Source organism: Cystoisospora suis (assembly GCF_002600585.1).
Source record: "Cystoisospora suis strain Wien I chromosome Unknown contig_2017, whole genome shotgun sequence".
NCBI classification, from domain to species: domain Eukaryota; phylum Apicomplexa; class Conoidasida; order Eucoccidiorida; family Sarcocystidae; genus Cystoisospora; species Cystoisospora suis.
Window position 1 is genome coordinate 90 of NW_027154816.1, and position 14,109 is coordinate 14,198.

General features: G+C 55.1%; 4 protein-coding genes across 4 annotated transcripts; 2 read left to right on the plus strand and 2 right to left on the minus strand.

The window, feature by feature from the left end:
- Positions 1–211: 211 nt before the first annotated feature.
- On the minus strand, positions 212–6,004 carry CSUI_004343 (profilin). The gene is made up of 5 exons (XM_068064535.1): positions 3,653–6,004; positions 3,265–3,351; positions 2,623–2,692; positions 1,961–2,066; positions 212–1,233 (listed from the first exon to the last, which is right to left on the minus strand). Exons 1-5 carry the CDS (start codon positions 3,886–3,888, stop codon positions 1,172–1,174), a joined length of 561 nt encoding a protein of 186 aa, XP_067923486.1. The 5' UTR covers positions 3,889–6,004; the 3' UTR covers positions 212–1,171.
- On the plus strand, positions 4,828–7,236 carry CSUI_004344 (erythrocyte-binding protein). Its single transcript, XM_068064536.1, has 3 exons — positions 4,828–6,135; positions 6,586–6,706; positions 7,052–7,236. The coding sequence occupies exons 1-3, from the start codon at positions 5,381–5,383 to the stop codon at positions 7,118–7,120; spliced, it is 945 nt and encodes a 314-aa protein (XP_067923487.1). The 5' UTR covers positions 4,828–5,380; the 3' UTR covers positions 7,121–7,236.
- A 935-nt stretch (positions 7,237–8,171) lies between these two features.
- Positions 8,172–10,315, minus strand: CSUI_004345 (inner membrane complex protein 22). The gene is made up of 3 exons (XM_068064537.1): positions 8,912–10,315; positions 8,525–8,713; positions 8,172–8,399 (listed from the first exon to the last, which is right to left on the minus strand). Exons 1-3 carry the CDS (start codon positions 9,291–9,293, stop codon positions 8,260–8,262), a joined length of 711 nt encoding a protein of 236 aa, XP_067923488.1. The 5' UTR covers positions 9,294–10,315; the 3' UTR covers positions 8,172–8,259.
- A 151-nt stretch (positions 10,316–10,466) lies between these two features.
- Positions 10,467–12,789, plus strand: CSUI_004346 (iron-containing superoxide dismutase). Its single transcript, XM_068064538.1, has 4 exons — positions 10,467–11,013; positions 11,371–11,412; positions 12,028–12,408; positions 12,665–12,789. Exons 1-4 carry the CDS (start codon positions 10,656–10,658, stop codon positions 12,724–12,726), a joined length of 843 nt encoding a protein of 280 aa, XP_067923489.1. The 5' UTR covers positions 10,467–10,655; the 3' UTR covers positions 12,727–12,789.
- Positions 12,790–14,109: the final 1,320 nt, after the last annotated feature.

Here is a 14,109-nt window from a genome sequence, read left to right on the forward strand (position 1 = left end):
CCACCACACTGGCCCCGGGTAGGAATCGAACCCGGGACCACCTGGTCTACAGTCCGCGGCGTCACCACTGTACCACCAGGCCTGAACTTTCATAGTTGACGGTTCTTTCCCTGGCACCCGAAGTCAACTAAGACTCCAACTCCAATACGCGTAGTGAGATAACTTCTTTCGTATGCATCCCAACACAATAACAGGTAGGTCATCACACACGACAGGGGTAGAGAACACATAGGTGGGTCACGACGGATGTCCAAACAGCAATTGGGGTTCGCATGATGGAATTAGCCTGCGCACCCCTAGAACACGAATATTGATGACGACGTGCAAGGTATACATCGTACTTAAGGACTGACTGTCCAGGGACGAGTCACAAAGGATCGTCCATACAGAGATCGATCACTTGTGACATCGACAGTAGGAGACAAGTCCACTTGTTTTGTAATAGCCGCAATGCGAAACGGCCCTGTCAGCGGGCTAACCCGTGGAGGGTCAAGCGCCCACACAAGCACTGTCGTTGTTGGCCCATGATTACACGATATCACCCAAACGGAGGTAGAAGACACTCCCGCGAAAAAATCACGTCGCGGCTCCCTGGATCCTTCTCTTGCTCGCGTCCGACTGACAATGGTACGGCTCGTAGCTGTTGAGTTGATGCCTACGCGAGGTCGTTGAGCGTAGGTGGGCAACTACGCTCAACGACGTCTGAGCAGGAGTTCAAAGCTCGAATCGCAGCGTCGTTACTCATACCTCCCGTCAGAAATCGTGTCAACCACAAAAGATTTAAGATGATCAGGCACTATCCTCCACCGGCGCACAGGAACTCAATGCCGATGAAACAAATCGGGCTACCCAGACCGACAAGCAAGCTCGCAACATGCTCTTGAAGCTCTCCATTGTTGGCGGCATGGTGAAGCCTTACAGCTGGGCACCGCAAAATCGAGTTCGTTGGTTTGCAGGAGATGGAGGGGCACAACGATGCGTGAACATCAAGGTGGAGAGACTGATCGCAAGTCCCTTCTCGTCCAACTCCAGCAGGTCTCTCGGAGTGATTGCCCCAAGGTGAGGGCTTGACGGATAGTTTGCATGGATTTCATGGGAGTCTCGCACGTGGCCACGAAGGTAGTGCATTTTTTTACGAGTAATGATTTCGCGGGGGGCAGCCTTTGACACATCAGTTACGCTGCATAGTCTGGTCGTACACCACCGGTGCTGGGACCCTTGGAACACTGCCCACTAAACATCACAAAAGCGCACGCAACGCCTCGCGACTTATCCAGGGAACGGCGCAAACGGGACAGACTACGGAACCAACATCTTCCCTCTGTTCGACGGATTCAGCTCTCCCCAGAATTGGCCTGGTCTGCGAGAACTACAACGTACCCCACACCAAAGCAGCTGTGTACGGGATAGACTACTTGAGCAGAGTACTGCGGCTTAGCTTCACGGGGTGTGCAGGAAATTCGACGCGGAGTGACCACGGAAGGGCACAGATCGCGGCTGAAGTGGCCTGCAACTGAGTTCGCACAAGTGCCCGTGAAGCTGTATCGTCTGGACGACGTTTGAGAGTGGTTACGAAAGGCTACCTAGCTGCCACGAGCGACCAATGGTCTTCCGGCCAGCGTCTACCGCATCGACCGACCTCTGCTCCCTTGTCAGGACCAGGGCTTCCGAATGAGTGCACAAGTCCGCTGGACGCAGTTACCACGACCAAAACACACAGAGCGCACCAAGAAGGCCAGTATCAATTGCTCACAGGGAACCATTGCGTCGGAAGAAGGGACAAATATGCGCATCCACGTTAGCACGGAACCTTCAGGTCCAACGACTGCTTGGACAGAGCTCCCTCCGGCGCACGACGTCTGCGTGGGTTCTAAGAAGCTACAATTATCACTGTCGGACGTTCTTCCTACAACTCAAGGGTCACAGTCACGCGCACGCTTTGCAGGTACCGCCGGCTTACGGTGGGTTCTGAAGAAGCTGACTAGCAGCGGGACGGCGTAGGAGCTAACCAAAGGCGGGCGGAACGTGGCAAGTGCCACGAGCTTTTGTCCGTCTGCTCCAGTGCCCTGGACGAACAAATCACAAAAATCCGAACTGTTCTTGGACTTGACCTTTCCGGCGTCTGCGTGCTCGGAGTGAAGGCTTCAGCGTCTTTACTCGTGTTCTCAGAGGTTTCGGAATCCCAGGAGCGCACGGTTCTGACACGCTTAGCTGCAGGATCACCCGGCACGTGGGCTTCGGGCGAGGGCCTTGCAGCGCCGCGCTTTTGTGGGTCCTGCTTGCTCCTACACACGGAAAGGCCAGGTTCAACTCTCACAAGAGTTCTCCTACCACCGGGGCTGACAGAAGTTCCAGATCAGGCCACTGCTTACTGCTCGTGACGGCTTCCTGCCACTGCAGCAACTCCTACTCGGCTGCTTTCCCTCACGAGATTTTACTGAACACTCATGTTGAGGTGATCCGCCTAATATCCTGGCAAAGCATGTCACTAAGACGCCAGTCGTCAACACAAACAGAGTTCCGAGGTGGCATACATTACTGTAGCAGGAGAGTGTCTCATTGCCCTGATGCCGCGGAATCCTCCACTGCTAGCTTGTCCCGACCGCGCACGTGACCGCTCACCCTCACGAGCGCAATTCCTTCGGACTCATCCAGCGAAGTACTTCGGCCGTAAATTATGGGCGGCTGAAAGCTGTATGCGCGTAAAAACACAATGGTGCTTCTTTGGTAGCTGGTGCGCGGTCAATAGGTCCTGAAGAGAGTTTGCAGCCCGGTGAACAGGCCACACTGGAGCACCGCCACAAGTAACACTCCACCTCTTCCGAACAAGCACCCCTATCGGGAAACTACCATTGGTAGGCTCCTGAGCCAGCCCTAGTGCTCAGTCTCGCGAATGAACCACGGAGCCGCCTGCATTACGCACTAGTCTGCTCCTACGTCGAGCACTTCCAAAACCTTATCATGCCTGCCTGCATACAGCTACGTCCAGTCCTGGGTCTGCAACTGCGCTTACGGAATGGGACGTCGCCGCAAAGAAATCAAGCAACATGATCCATTCAAGCCGCTCTGCTGGCACCTCCACCGGAGAAAGCCTCTTCAACGCATCTTGACGGCTGGCTCAAGCGGCTCTCGTGTTAGTGTCTACTGAACTACCGACAAACAGCCGCGCCTAACTTTTCTAGAAAGATGGGACAGATGGAGAGAAGCGTGAGCCAAGAAGACTCTGCAGACTGATGTATTTCCAATGCCTCCGTGGCACCGTACCAGTGAACGTCAAATCTTTTTCCCTGCAGCTGCAATCCACAAGCGACAACTGCATCTCGTCCGGCATCGAAAGCGCCAGTGGCAACCCTGGGGAAAGAAGAATCCTAGACACAAGCACTAGCTGGCTGTCCATTACCCTAACTTTGGCCATGAGTGTGAGTGGACTGATTCGAAGGCAGCACGTACAAAAGTAGGTCGGCCCAGCCCCGCAAGTGAGCCCCAGCCTCGCTGGCCTCGTTCTTCTTCCGGTACTATCTGCTGCGATGCAATGCCGAGTGCGGGGAGACGGGCCTTCACAACACTCCTCTTCACACGCACATCTCTACAGCTGCTGTGAAAATGTTGTATACAACTCGCAACAGCACAGGTAATCCGTCTACCGCCATACTTTATGTCCTGAGGTTCAAGGGAAAAGGTAGCAGCGACCACTCCGCCATCTTCCATTCTTAAGACGGCGGCCTTGTCCCAGTCTGTCTGATCAAAGAGCAAGTCGCGTATGCCCTTAGAGAGAGAGGTCGATGCGCCTGCGACGGCCTGCTGGCGGCTGAGTGCTTCCACCGGAAGTAGGCCAGGAGGTGGAGCAAGAGGACTCGTCGCCGCTAAAGTGGCACTGAACGCTGCCATTCTTTTTGTTGGATAGGCGGAAGTGCAACGTCCGAAGAACGATCGTGCCTGTGTGAGGCAGTTAGCAGGCTGGACGATCTCCACGGCCCTCACTGTCAGTCCTACACGAGCACTGGAACGAGGACAAGTGCAGCACTCAAGTAAGACCACCAAACCTTCCGCACCGTCATTCCCGGGCCGTGCCCAGCGTGTCTGGCTCTACACGGGGCCGAGGTAAAAAGTAGGGCGGGACTGAGTTTTGTTCACATGTGTGGTGTGGAGACGGGAAGCTGATGGCGAAGTTAGTGCGAAGGTGTCGAACAGTCCCTGACAGTCTGGTCTGAATAATGGCCCACTCCGCACCAAGTCTGATCGTCCCGCACTCCGCCTGAAGCGACGGGCACGTGAAAACGTACAAACAGGTGGCTTCTAAGAAGCCAATTTCCGCAAATAGCTGTTGGCAATCTCTCGTCTTGTGTCGGTACAGCAGTGAAGAAGCCCTGCAAAGATACCCACTGCTTCCGCATGCGCTGCTGGTAAAGGACAACAGACAGAAGATGAGGTCTGAGCACCGTCTTGCTACCTCGGACCGCGTGCCATCATCGCCGTCTCATGCACTAGCGAGTCACCGACCGACGTCGTTGGAGGGAAACGATTGGTATGAAGTTACTTCGCGGCTGTTTCTGTAAATAGACGTCAAAGACTTCGAAAGAGCGCACAAACCCGAGTTCGCCTTCTTGTCCTTGAAAATGAGCCCGTCTTCCGTTTCAAACTTCTGAAACCTTTCAAGGGAGAAAGCACACCGGGTGAACGCGAAAATAGACAACTGCCATCACAAGCAAGCGAAAGCAGCCCATCCACCAGGACGACCCGCGACTGTGTCCCATCCAACGCCCTGCTGCCACTTCCAAGACTCGCTGCGCAGATGGAGCCGACTGATGATCGGGCTCGACAAAATAATCCTGCTTGCTGCAGACGAGGCACGAGCTTGTGGCGCAGGCTTGGCCTGCCGGTTAACAGCGCGGCAGCCAATCGTGAGCATGCAGCGCTTGGGAAAATCACACCTTGCTCGCTCACGGTTTACGATATCGTATCTTGTGGGGCAGGAATGCGGCAGTTCGGCCATCCGGGAAAGATTCTTTGACTAATGCCTTTGCAGCAGTCAGCGAACTAGATAGAGTGTTATAGGGACTCCGCGCTTGTGTTTCACGCTTGGTGTTTTTGCTCCGTGAAGTGTTTTCGCCGCTGGTCTGTCCACTGCAGTTCTCTCGCTTCCGGCTGCGGACACTGTTTACCATCTTACACCGAAGTGCTTTCTCCTTTTTCTACACAGCTACTTCGGTGCAAGCGGGTACACGATCGACTGCGCGTTGCCTAGAGAGGACTGTGTTCTCCGAGTCGGGTTACTTCGCGTTGCGCATGCAGCCGCGCTTCCTCTCGGGGGCCGTTGCGGCAGGACGGGACCACGCTGTCCCGTGCTAATGCAGAAGACCTTCCTGGCACGCTTAGAAAGATGACTACCGTCGGTTTTGGCTCCACTCACCATGAGACTGGAGGACACGACACAGATGGACGACAAGAGCGCTCTCATTTGGAAGCTTGCGCTGCTCACTTCGACCATCTCTTTGACTCCATTTTTTGCCTCATATCCTTCGACTCGCTAGTGCCAACGACGCAGGGCCACTGTGAAGAAGACAATGTACCCCGGATCTCGAATGCGAAAACTCGCGGGAGGGAGAAGTGGCAGCTTCGACAGAAGCGTTACAGTCCGCACGTGTTGCTCAGGACGTGCTTACGATTACGTCGTCACGCCCAAGCAGAAGGGAAGAAAATACAGCGGGATACGGAAAGTGGTTCGCAGGTGAAACGGCCAAAGAATAGAGTGCATACCAGCCACGCCGACCCAACTGTCGGTACCCTGGGGCACTTACCCTGTCGGGCGGAGTTATGCAGACGTTTGGAAGCGAAGATCGAACAGCTCAAGCAGGCAAGGAACAACGCGGAAAAAGTGCCAGGAGCCTCGAAAAACAGGAGTGTGGCTAAAGGAGAGGAGTGCTCTTCTCAGCAAGAAAGAGCGGACTCAGCACAGAAGAAGCCAACAAAAGAGCGCCAGCTTCCAGTCAGAGTGCGTCCGAGGCAGAGTACAGACAGGGAAACCGTGCCTGCTGATTTTGATTTTGGCGTCGTCACGCGTCCTGGACAAAGCTGTCGCGGGCTGGAGGCGGGTCGAGCAGGAACAAAGCGGCGACGACTACAGAAGGCCATGAAGTGAGGCGCGGAGTGTCAGGGGTACTTCAGTTATCGCGATCTCAAGCTTGCTGAACGACGGAATTCGTGAGAATTCCATGGCAGGCTCCGAGAGACCGGATAATCGGAGTAGTGACTTGCGTTGTTGACCATTTGCCCTCGTACTTTTGTAGCCTAGCTCGCCTCGCACTAAACTAGGGCGTCCGCGGGTCTGTGCCGGTAAGCCCGCCTCGAAGCTTTGGGGACTTGCAGGCCGGACGCCTCACAGTCGGCACATTTAGTTGCTCCATCTCATGATAGCTGTCTCGCGGCTTACTGCGGGCGCCTAGAGGGATCTGAGCAGCGGGAGGTAACGAGGTTACCCTGCACGTCATGGTAGTCAACTTTTCGGTTTGGGGGCGAAAGGCTGGGTTCGGTTTCGGCTGCGCTCTTAGTCTTAGGACATTCATCTGCTCTGCGGCTGGTTCGCAGAGAAATCAGAGCGAAGCGCGAGGAGTTGGATAGGTGCCGGACTGCGGGAGAGCGGCGTGAAACGGAGCTGAAGCATTCCTTGGACAAGGCTAGGAGGAAGCTGTCCGGCGAGAAAGTCATGGTTAGCCCTTGCCCGGTGGCTGTACAGACAGCCGTCTCTGAATGAGGCAGAAGATGGCCAACCCTATAGCAGTGCAAAGCGCTGTCAGCCACGGGGCAGCCGTTCTCGTTTCCTGCGAAACAATTCTCATTCCGGTTGACCAGTGCTCTCATTGTACGGGGACCCGGAGCCCACATGCGCGTTTCACTCGAGCCTCCTATACGAGCATGCTGGTAAAAGCAATGAACAGCACTGGTCAAGCTGTTTGGACGTCCTATGTTGCCTGATCGTCGCTCTTATTCTCAGCGCGAATCTTCTCCGTTGAAACTGGGTGGAACTTCGTTTTTGTGCTGCCTGTTCCTTCAGGATGATATGAGTCGTGTGAAGAAGAAGGAGAAGATCTGTGCAAAGAAAAAGCGCGCTCGGCACGCATAGAGAGATGTACGGAGTGATGTTACCGTGTAAAGACGTGACTGCTGTGAAGCGGAGTGCACCGTACAACTGAGTCTTATAGGTACTATTTTACGAAGCAGGATTCTCGAACAGGCATCGACTAGCATAGTATTACTCCGCCGTACAAGGTAGTGGGAGTGATGAGCAGTCCGAGGAAGCGGCTCTTTCTTTCGAACGTCGGACTCGATGAGCTATTTGAGAAGTGTCCCATTTGTTGGTTGGCGAAACTCGCGCTCCGACGAGTCTGCGCTGTTTCCACTGCGTGATGTTAGTCGGCTGCCCAGCCACCTTGCGGTCCTCCAGGCTTGCAGAATTGTGTTCCGGGGTTTCTCTAACTGCAACATGGACACTACACCATGAACATCTTTGGCGGTTTGGCCGAATATGAGTTATTAGCCGTACTCTTGTGCACTCGCGCAGCCAAGTAATGTACCATGATAGCCCTTGTGGCAGATTTCGCACGCCCACCAGAGAGAACACGCGCAGACTGCGTCGTTTCATGCATTGACCAAGCCCCTCTCAGAAGAATGCCTTCCGAATGTGTGCGTCTGGCTATTCGGAAGCCTACGCGAGCTGGAGCGCTGGAAAGGTTTCCTCCTGCTTTCGCAGTGACCGTTTAAACAGCTGCCTGCTTTGCCGATAATCCAGATTCTACACACAGCGTGTGCATTCCCTGGCGTGTCAAAGCGCCACGCTCCGGGGAAACGGCAGCTTCCGGACCTTGAGCCAACACGCTACACGGCGGCAAGAGTGCCCGCTACGTCCGTAATTCATTGTGGAGCACCATGTACTAGGTGACACGTTTCGCGCACCACTAAACAGGTGGATCACTGGGTCTGGCTCCAACCACACGCGAGCTTCTCGAGCCCCGTTCTCCCGAACCAGTTTGAATCATCAGGCGCGAGTCTTGCGAAAGATGGGAATGATCCCGACTATCGGGGCTCGTGAGGAGCTACAGTGAGAGCACGGGTACGCAAGGAACGAAAAAACTTCGGACTAGAAGGTATCTCGGACATGCAACACATTCGCAATGAGGGATGCATGCACAAGCAACTAAATCCTGCCATGTGATCAACAGGAAGCCTCCGTCAACAAAGCATTTCGAGGATGTAAATGTCTTCCTAAACCCGTGGGACACCATACGGGTACGCCGTGTACGGATATGCTTGGTTGTACATGTTGTGTGCCGAGCCGTCCGCCGGCTCGAAAATCGCGTTCACGTATGGCAGGCGCTCCATCTGGAACGTGCCGTTGTCTTCCCCTGCAAAGAGTGACACAAACACGCCGCGACCCTTTCGTTTACAGTTCATCCCCCCTGCAGTCTTCCTAACTGAACTAAAGCGCTCAGCAGTCCGCTGGCCACGTGGCAAAGGCTGTTTCGCTTACAGTTGAAATTATAGTTCTGAGGTTTAAAATTCGGATCCGGCTTCCAGTACGGGATCCAAGTGGGAGGAAAAAGGGAAATCTCCGGTCCGAGAAGTGGATCACGAGGGGCTTTTTCAGTCTTCGCCAAGGCATACTTGCAGAGTCGGGGCTCGTAGCCGGGCAGTGAGACGTGGAACGGTCGCGGCAGGTCTACAAACAACGCAGAGCGGAGTACACTTGTGTTTCTCGTGGGCTCGCCCAAAACCTGTCACGCGAACAAACTTGCCATACCGGCAGAGACTGGAGTGCGCGCTAGGTGCAGATCTGTGAGGAAACGAGCAGAAAGTCAGCGTCCTGTTGCAAACTATCCCAACAGCGCGTGTCGCAATACCAACTCATGCTCCTTACTTGGGTCTGTTTTGTCGTACGGCTGCACCATGGGGTCAGCTAGCTCGTCAACTCCCCAGATACGAATGCTGCCTCTACTCTCGAAGAAGCCAGGAGGCACGCCGAACATCGTCGTCGTCGCACTCTTCTTCAAAAAATCCGATGTGCCAAATGAAGAGAAGTCCCCACTGCCGGCAGCGGATTCCCCCAAACTCATCACCGACATTTTCTTCGTTAAACTCGAAGAATACCCACTCGGTTTGTCATTTTCACCTGCGCCTGAGAACGAGACAGAAGACTTGAATACTCGGGAAGGGCTTCTGCTTTGCTTCGATTCTTCCCTCCGCGCCAACTCCTCCACTGCGCCGGACCGAGGGCTCGACACTTCCTTACTCAGCTCCATGACGCTCTACACGGGAACGCTGATGCGACGTGGCACTTGCAGGTTCCTTCCGACAGACTCAAACTTCGCAGGAAGCAAACTGACTTGAGAAGCTTCGGGAAAAGGGAAGATAACGATGAAGGGAGGAGACGCAATGTGAGGTCACGTGCGGAAAGTAGGACGAACGCGTCAGCTGAGCTGGCTCCTGAAAAGCCATCCACGGCTCGACCACAGTTTGCGGCGCGGGGTTCTCCGAGTTATTCTACCTGGGACGTCCCTCAGCACTGCGCCCGAAAATCTCTCGCGAAGAAGCTGCGGCTCGCAACAAGAGACAGTCAGCAACCAACGAGAACCCAACGCCACGTAAGAACGGTGCTATGCTGCTGGTCCGCGCAACACAATCGAGAGCGCAACACGTTCGACGGCGTTCTGCCTGAGTAGAAAAGAAAAGCACTGACCCGGAAAAGAAGAAAGAAGGCCGAGGGGCAAAGGGGGAGAAAAATGTCTGCTCAGAAAGGGGATAAAAACCAAGTGTGAAAACGTCAAATATAATCAACTGAAGTGCGGTCAGCACAGGTGCCTGCCGCTTGCCAGACGAGGCCAGCTATCTCTCGCGGCGAGCCCCGGCCATGGCTGGCTGGAAATGGCGGCGCAAATACCAACGCCCGAGGGCAACCACCGCTCGCGCCGTCGTCCGTTCAGTGCTTGTCGGTATATCAGCTAGCGACCGACCATCCCAGGTTGCAGCAAGGCCGAGCGATAGAGTATTCTGGTTATCATCGCGAGAGCGTCGATGTGAGCACGCGCCGACCTGTTAACTGGTCAACGCGTGCCAGGTTTCATAAATGTTCTACGAGGATCATCCCGGTTTCGCTGTGGCAATTTGGAGAGGGCGTCGCGGGCCATGCCACCAGCGCCACCGATTCAGACAACTAACACCCGTTTCTTGCCCGCGCCGCGGCGGAGAATTGAGCCCTCGACAAGAGCCGTCCCCAGAGGCTTTGCCAGGCAGATGTTCATCGCTGTAGATGCAGCAAAGCGCTTCCCACCGGAAAAAAAAAATCCGCCTGTCGCCACGGGTAGGTTCGGGCGGCGACGGTGCGGGGCTACCGCGCATGCAAGTCAGCACGGATAGGGGACTTTTCACAGAGCGCTCCTACCGCCTGCGAGGGTACCTCGTCTAGCGAAACACACTGCTCGCCATTCTCTTTGCACAAACGGCACTCGGCGGGAGGGACGTCCCCCGTTCACTTGAGAGGACAATTTCGAAGAGAAACGGGCACAGGAGGGCCTGGAGACGGCGGCCGGACTGACTGCACATGCAACCCTGTCTCCGTCAAGCCATCAAACAGGCTGCACAGCGACGACTGTACCTTCGTGACAATGTCAGTAAAAGCATTTCTGATGCCTGCTTTGCGGCTTTCTGCCCTTGTCGCAGCGCCCATGAGCTTTGCTTTCGAGGCCGCTGCCGTTTCGTCCCAGCCGCACGGACATCAGACAAGCCTCGTGGCGTCGAGTGGGCAGAATGCCCGATGCCCGGCTTCCGGTGTTTGGACTGGGCAACACCCCAGACCGCACAGCTGTCTCGGACACCACCGGTCGTTTGGGTCGACAAAGGCGGCGGCTTTTACTTTGCCGCAGCTTCCTTACCCGTACGACGCGCTTTCTCCCTATATCAGTGCCGCAACACTTAAAGTGCATCACGGCAAGCATCATGCCGCCTACATAAGCAAGCTAAACGGTAAGCATTCTCTCTTAGAGCCTCTTGCGCCCATGTGCCGCTCCTCCACAGTAAGGACTTCTACCCAGCAAGTCAGAGTCAACAGACCAGATTTGTCGGTAAGGCGCTTGACGGAGTTGCACCACCTGCGTTGAGTAGGTCACACCTGGTGAGCCAGGGACCCACTTTCCGGGACAGGACGATGACTTAGGGTGTCCTGCGACTTGGAGGTGTTCGCTGGGTATACTGACTCGGGCGCTGTTATTCAGACTGCAAGTCGACTTCGATAGTGGCTTCTGGGCTTTTCTTCAGCGTGAGACAAGTGCCAGCACTGCCCCTAGCCTTGGTCAGTCTTCCTGCAGTGTTGTGGGCGCTCAGGCTTCATCGAGGGAACCTCACTGGCCAGCCAAACTCTTGAAGGTATGGTCATGTTCCGGGAGGCCTGCAGTCTGTAAGCAGCTACATCAAACAACCTTTCTCTCTGGGAGAGCATTACGCATTCACCGAACTTGTTTTGCGGTACACAGGTGGATCGCGTCTCGAGCAAGTAGTTCTCTCTTCGTTGGCCGACTCCTGTCCGGTCTTACAGTCATACACCCTTCGTGCAGAAGACTTGCTGTCTGGTTGCCTGTCCTGATGGCTCCGCGGTGGTAGCGTTGCTCGTCCACAAGCAGTCGACCAGAGGTACCGCTTCGTCGACTACTTGTCAGCTGTCCTAGGGCACACAGAGGACAGGAAGCCTCTTCGCCTTCGTCTGGTGCAGCTCCCGGCGTGGGAATATATTGTCACTTGTGCTGGCATTCCAGCTTCAGTCGCATGTGATGTAAGCAGCAGCTAGTCTTGTTGTGACTGTTGTCTCACTCTGCACGTAGTTGCTTGGTGAGTGAGTGGGTGCGGTGCGTTTATTCGGGGGCGGTGCGCTTACTGTTCTTCAGTACTGGGGGGAAGGTTACGAGGTTCCCTTTGCCGCCGAAGTGTGTGCCTTAGAAAAGGAAACACCTTCGGAAGCGTGTTTGGCTCTGCCTGGTGACACAGAAATTGTGAAGAGCTCGTCTGGGTCTATATTCAACAACGCAGCCCAAGCATGGAATCACGAGTTCTACTTCAACAGCATGAAGCCGGCCTCGGCGGGGGGGGGCGGGCAGCCTGTTGGCAGGCTTCGTGAAGAGATCGAGAGGACGTTTGGGAGTTTTGAGAGATTCAAAGACGAATTTTCAAAGGCGGCTGCGGGCCATTTTGGTTCTGGATGGGCATGGCTCGTGTGGGATAGGCAACATAGAAAAGCTGCGGTGGAGCAAACCCACGATGCAGGCAGTCCCCTTACCAATCCGAACATTGTTCCCTTGCTTTGCTGCGACGTCTGGGAACACGCGTACTATTTGGATAGGATGAACGACAGACCGGCATACATCGACGGTAAGAAAACACCTACGTAATATCACCAGTTTCCATTCATGTGTAGCCTCATCGAACAGCAACCGCGCTGCTTAATTTGTCACATCCTTGCAAGACAGAAGTGGCACAAGCCGCTCGGCGCATGGTGCTAGGGACGCTGCGATGCATGACAATGTTATGACGCTCTTCAGGGCCCACACAGAGAACGATCAATGTCTGACAGCAGTCAGCCGAAGGTCCGTTGTTCGCGTGTTCCAATGGGCCATCTTGTGTGCAGGGTGGTGGCACGTGGTTAACTGGGAGTTCGCGGACGCGAACCTGAGGAAGGCACTCGAATAGGCCGTAGCAGCCGCTGTCCAGAAGAAAGGCAGCCGGCTTCGAGGGATCATGTGGCGTGGCAACCTTTCCGACTGGGAGCTTCTAAGGAAGCTGTGAGGAAGAGGTGGCAGCAAAGGCAAGTCGTTCCTCCTCCCCCAATGTGTCTCGCTACGTTTCATGCCACGTGCGGGCCCAGAAGATGCAGGGTCACAGATCAGGTCCGTACACAGAGCTGTGTCCCTCTGCTCTACTTACAGTGACTTTGCAAGTGCCCTTTCTCCTATGAAACACTAGTGAATGCCTATGGTCAGACCCTGGAGAGGGCCTTCTTGTCGAACTCAGGTGGCCACTGTTTGAGGAAGGAACGCGCTCGCTGGTACTTCCCCGCAAGAGCGCACTACACTTCCCGGGAAAATACTTGTGGTTGTAACAGTGGCAGGTCGGGTCCACAACCGGGGATAGCATACTGGAGAAAGCGGCCATCGCCGATGTAGGCGGTCGAGAACACGACTTAAGATGGACTAATTTGATGCATTCAGGGTTCAGGGTTGGCACTTGCCAGTAGAGTGCTAATCATCGCTATCACGTCCCCATTCCATTGGCTTTACGAACGGGCGCCATCCCCGACGCACGACACGGTATGGTACACCGGCAGCGGGAGAGTCTTTGTATCTGCCCGAGCGCGGATTACAGGTACAACAGAAGTAAAATCAGTTCACGCGCGGAGCTCGGCACGAAAGGACCCGGCGAGATACTGCTTCAAAGAGAACTCACTCTCCGGTACATTGCTGCCGAACACACGAGTTCCATTGCCCGCGTAGCAGGAGCCGCAACACAGGCAGACTACAAGCACACACTTCGGTCACGACGCGGCATGGTTCTCCAGTGCCGTCTCAAAGGGGCTGCAGCGGTCTGATGAAAGAACCACCATAATACTAACATGAGGTACCTTACCGACATGAGTCATCCAGCAGCACAGAGCATAAGCAGCAGAGTGAAGGCGCCTGGCGTGCCTTAGCCATAGCTTTTGAGGACCAAAAGCTATGGACAAGGCACTCCCAGCGCGTAGCGATATTTGAAGGCGGAGTCACCGCTCAAGCAGTCGCGCTCAATGCGCAAACGAGCGGAGAGCGGGGACGCGACTACCAATCAGCGAAGGAGCTCGCATGATGGGTTGTTGATTCCTATCACCGGCGGGAGACGGGTGTGCGGCGAGGTCGCCGGTCGCGGGCACTGCACTAGCCATCCGTGTTGCCAAAGTATATGCGCTCATCGGCAGCGGATTATGTGACGATAACCCGAGTAGGAAGTGGCTGGTCAATATGAGCTACCGCCCAGCACGTAGGGAGGGTTGTTGTCATAGATGACAGTGACACTCCACCGGTTCTATTGTGTGCTGTGAGT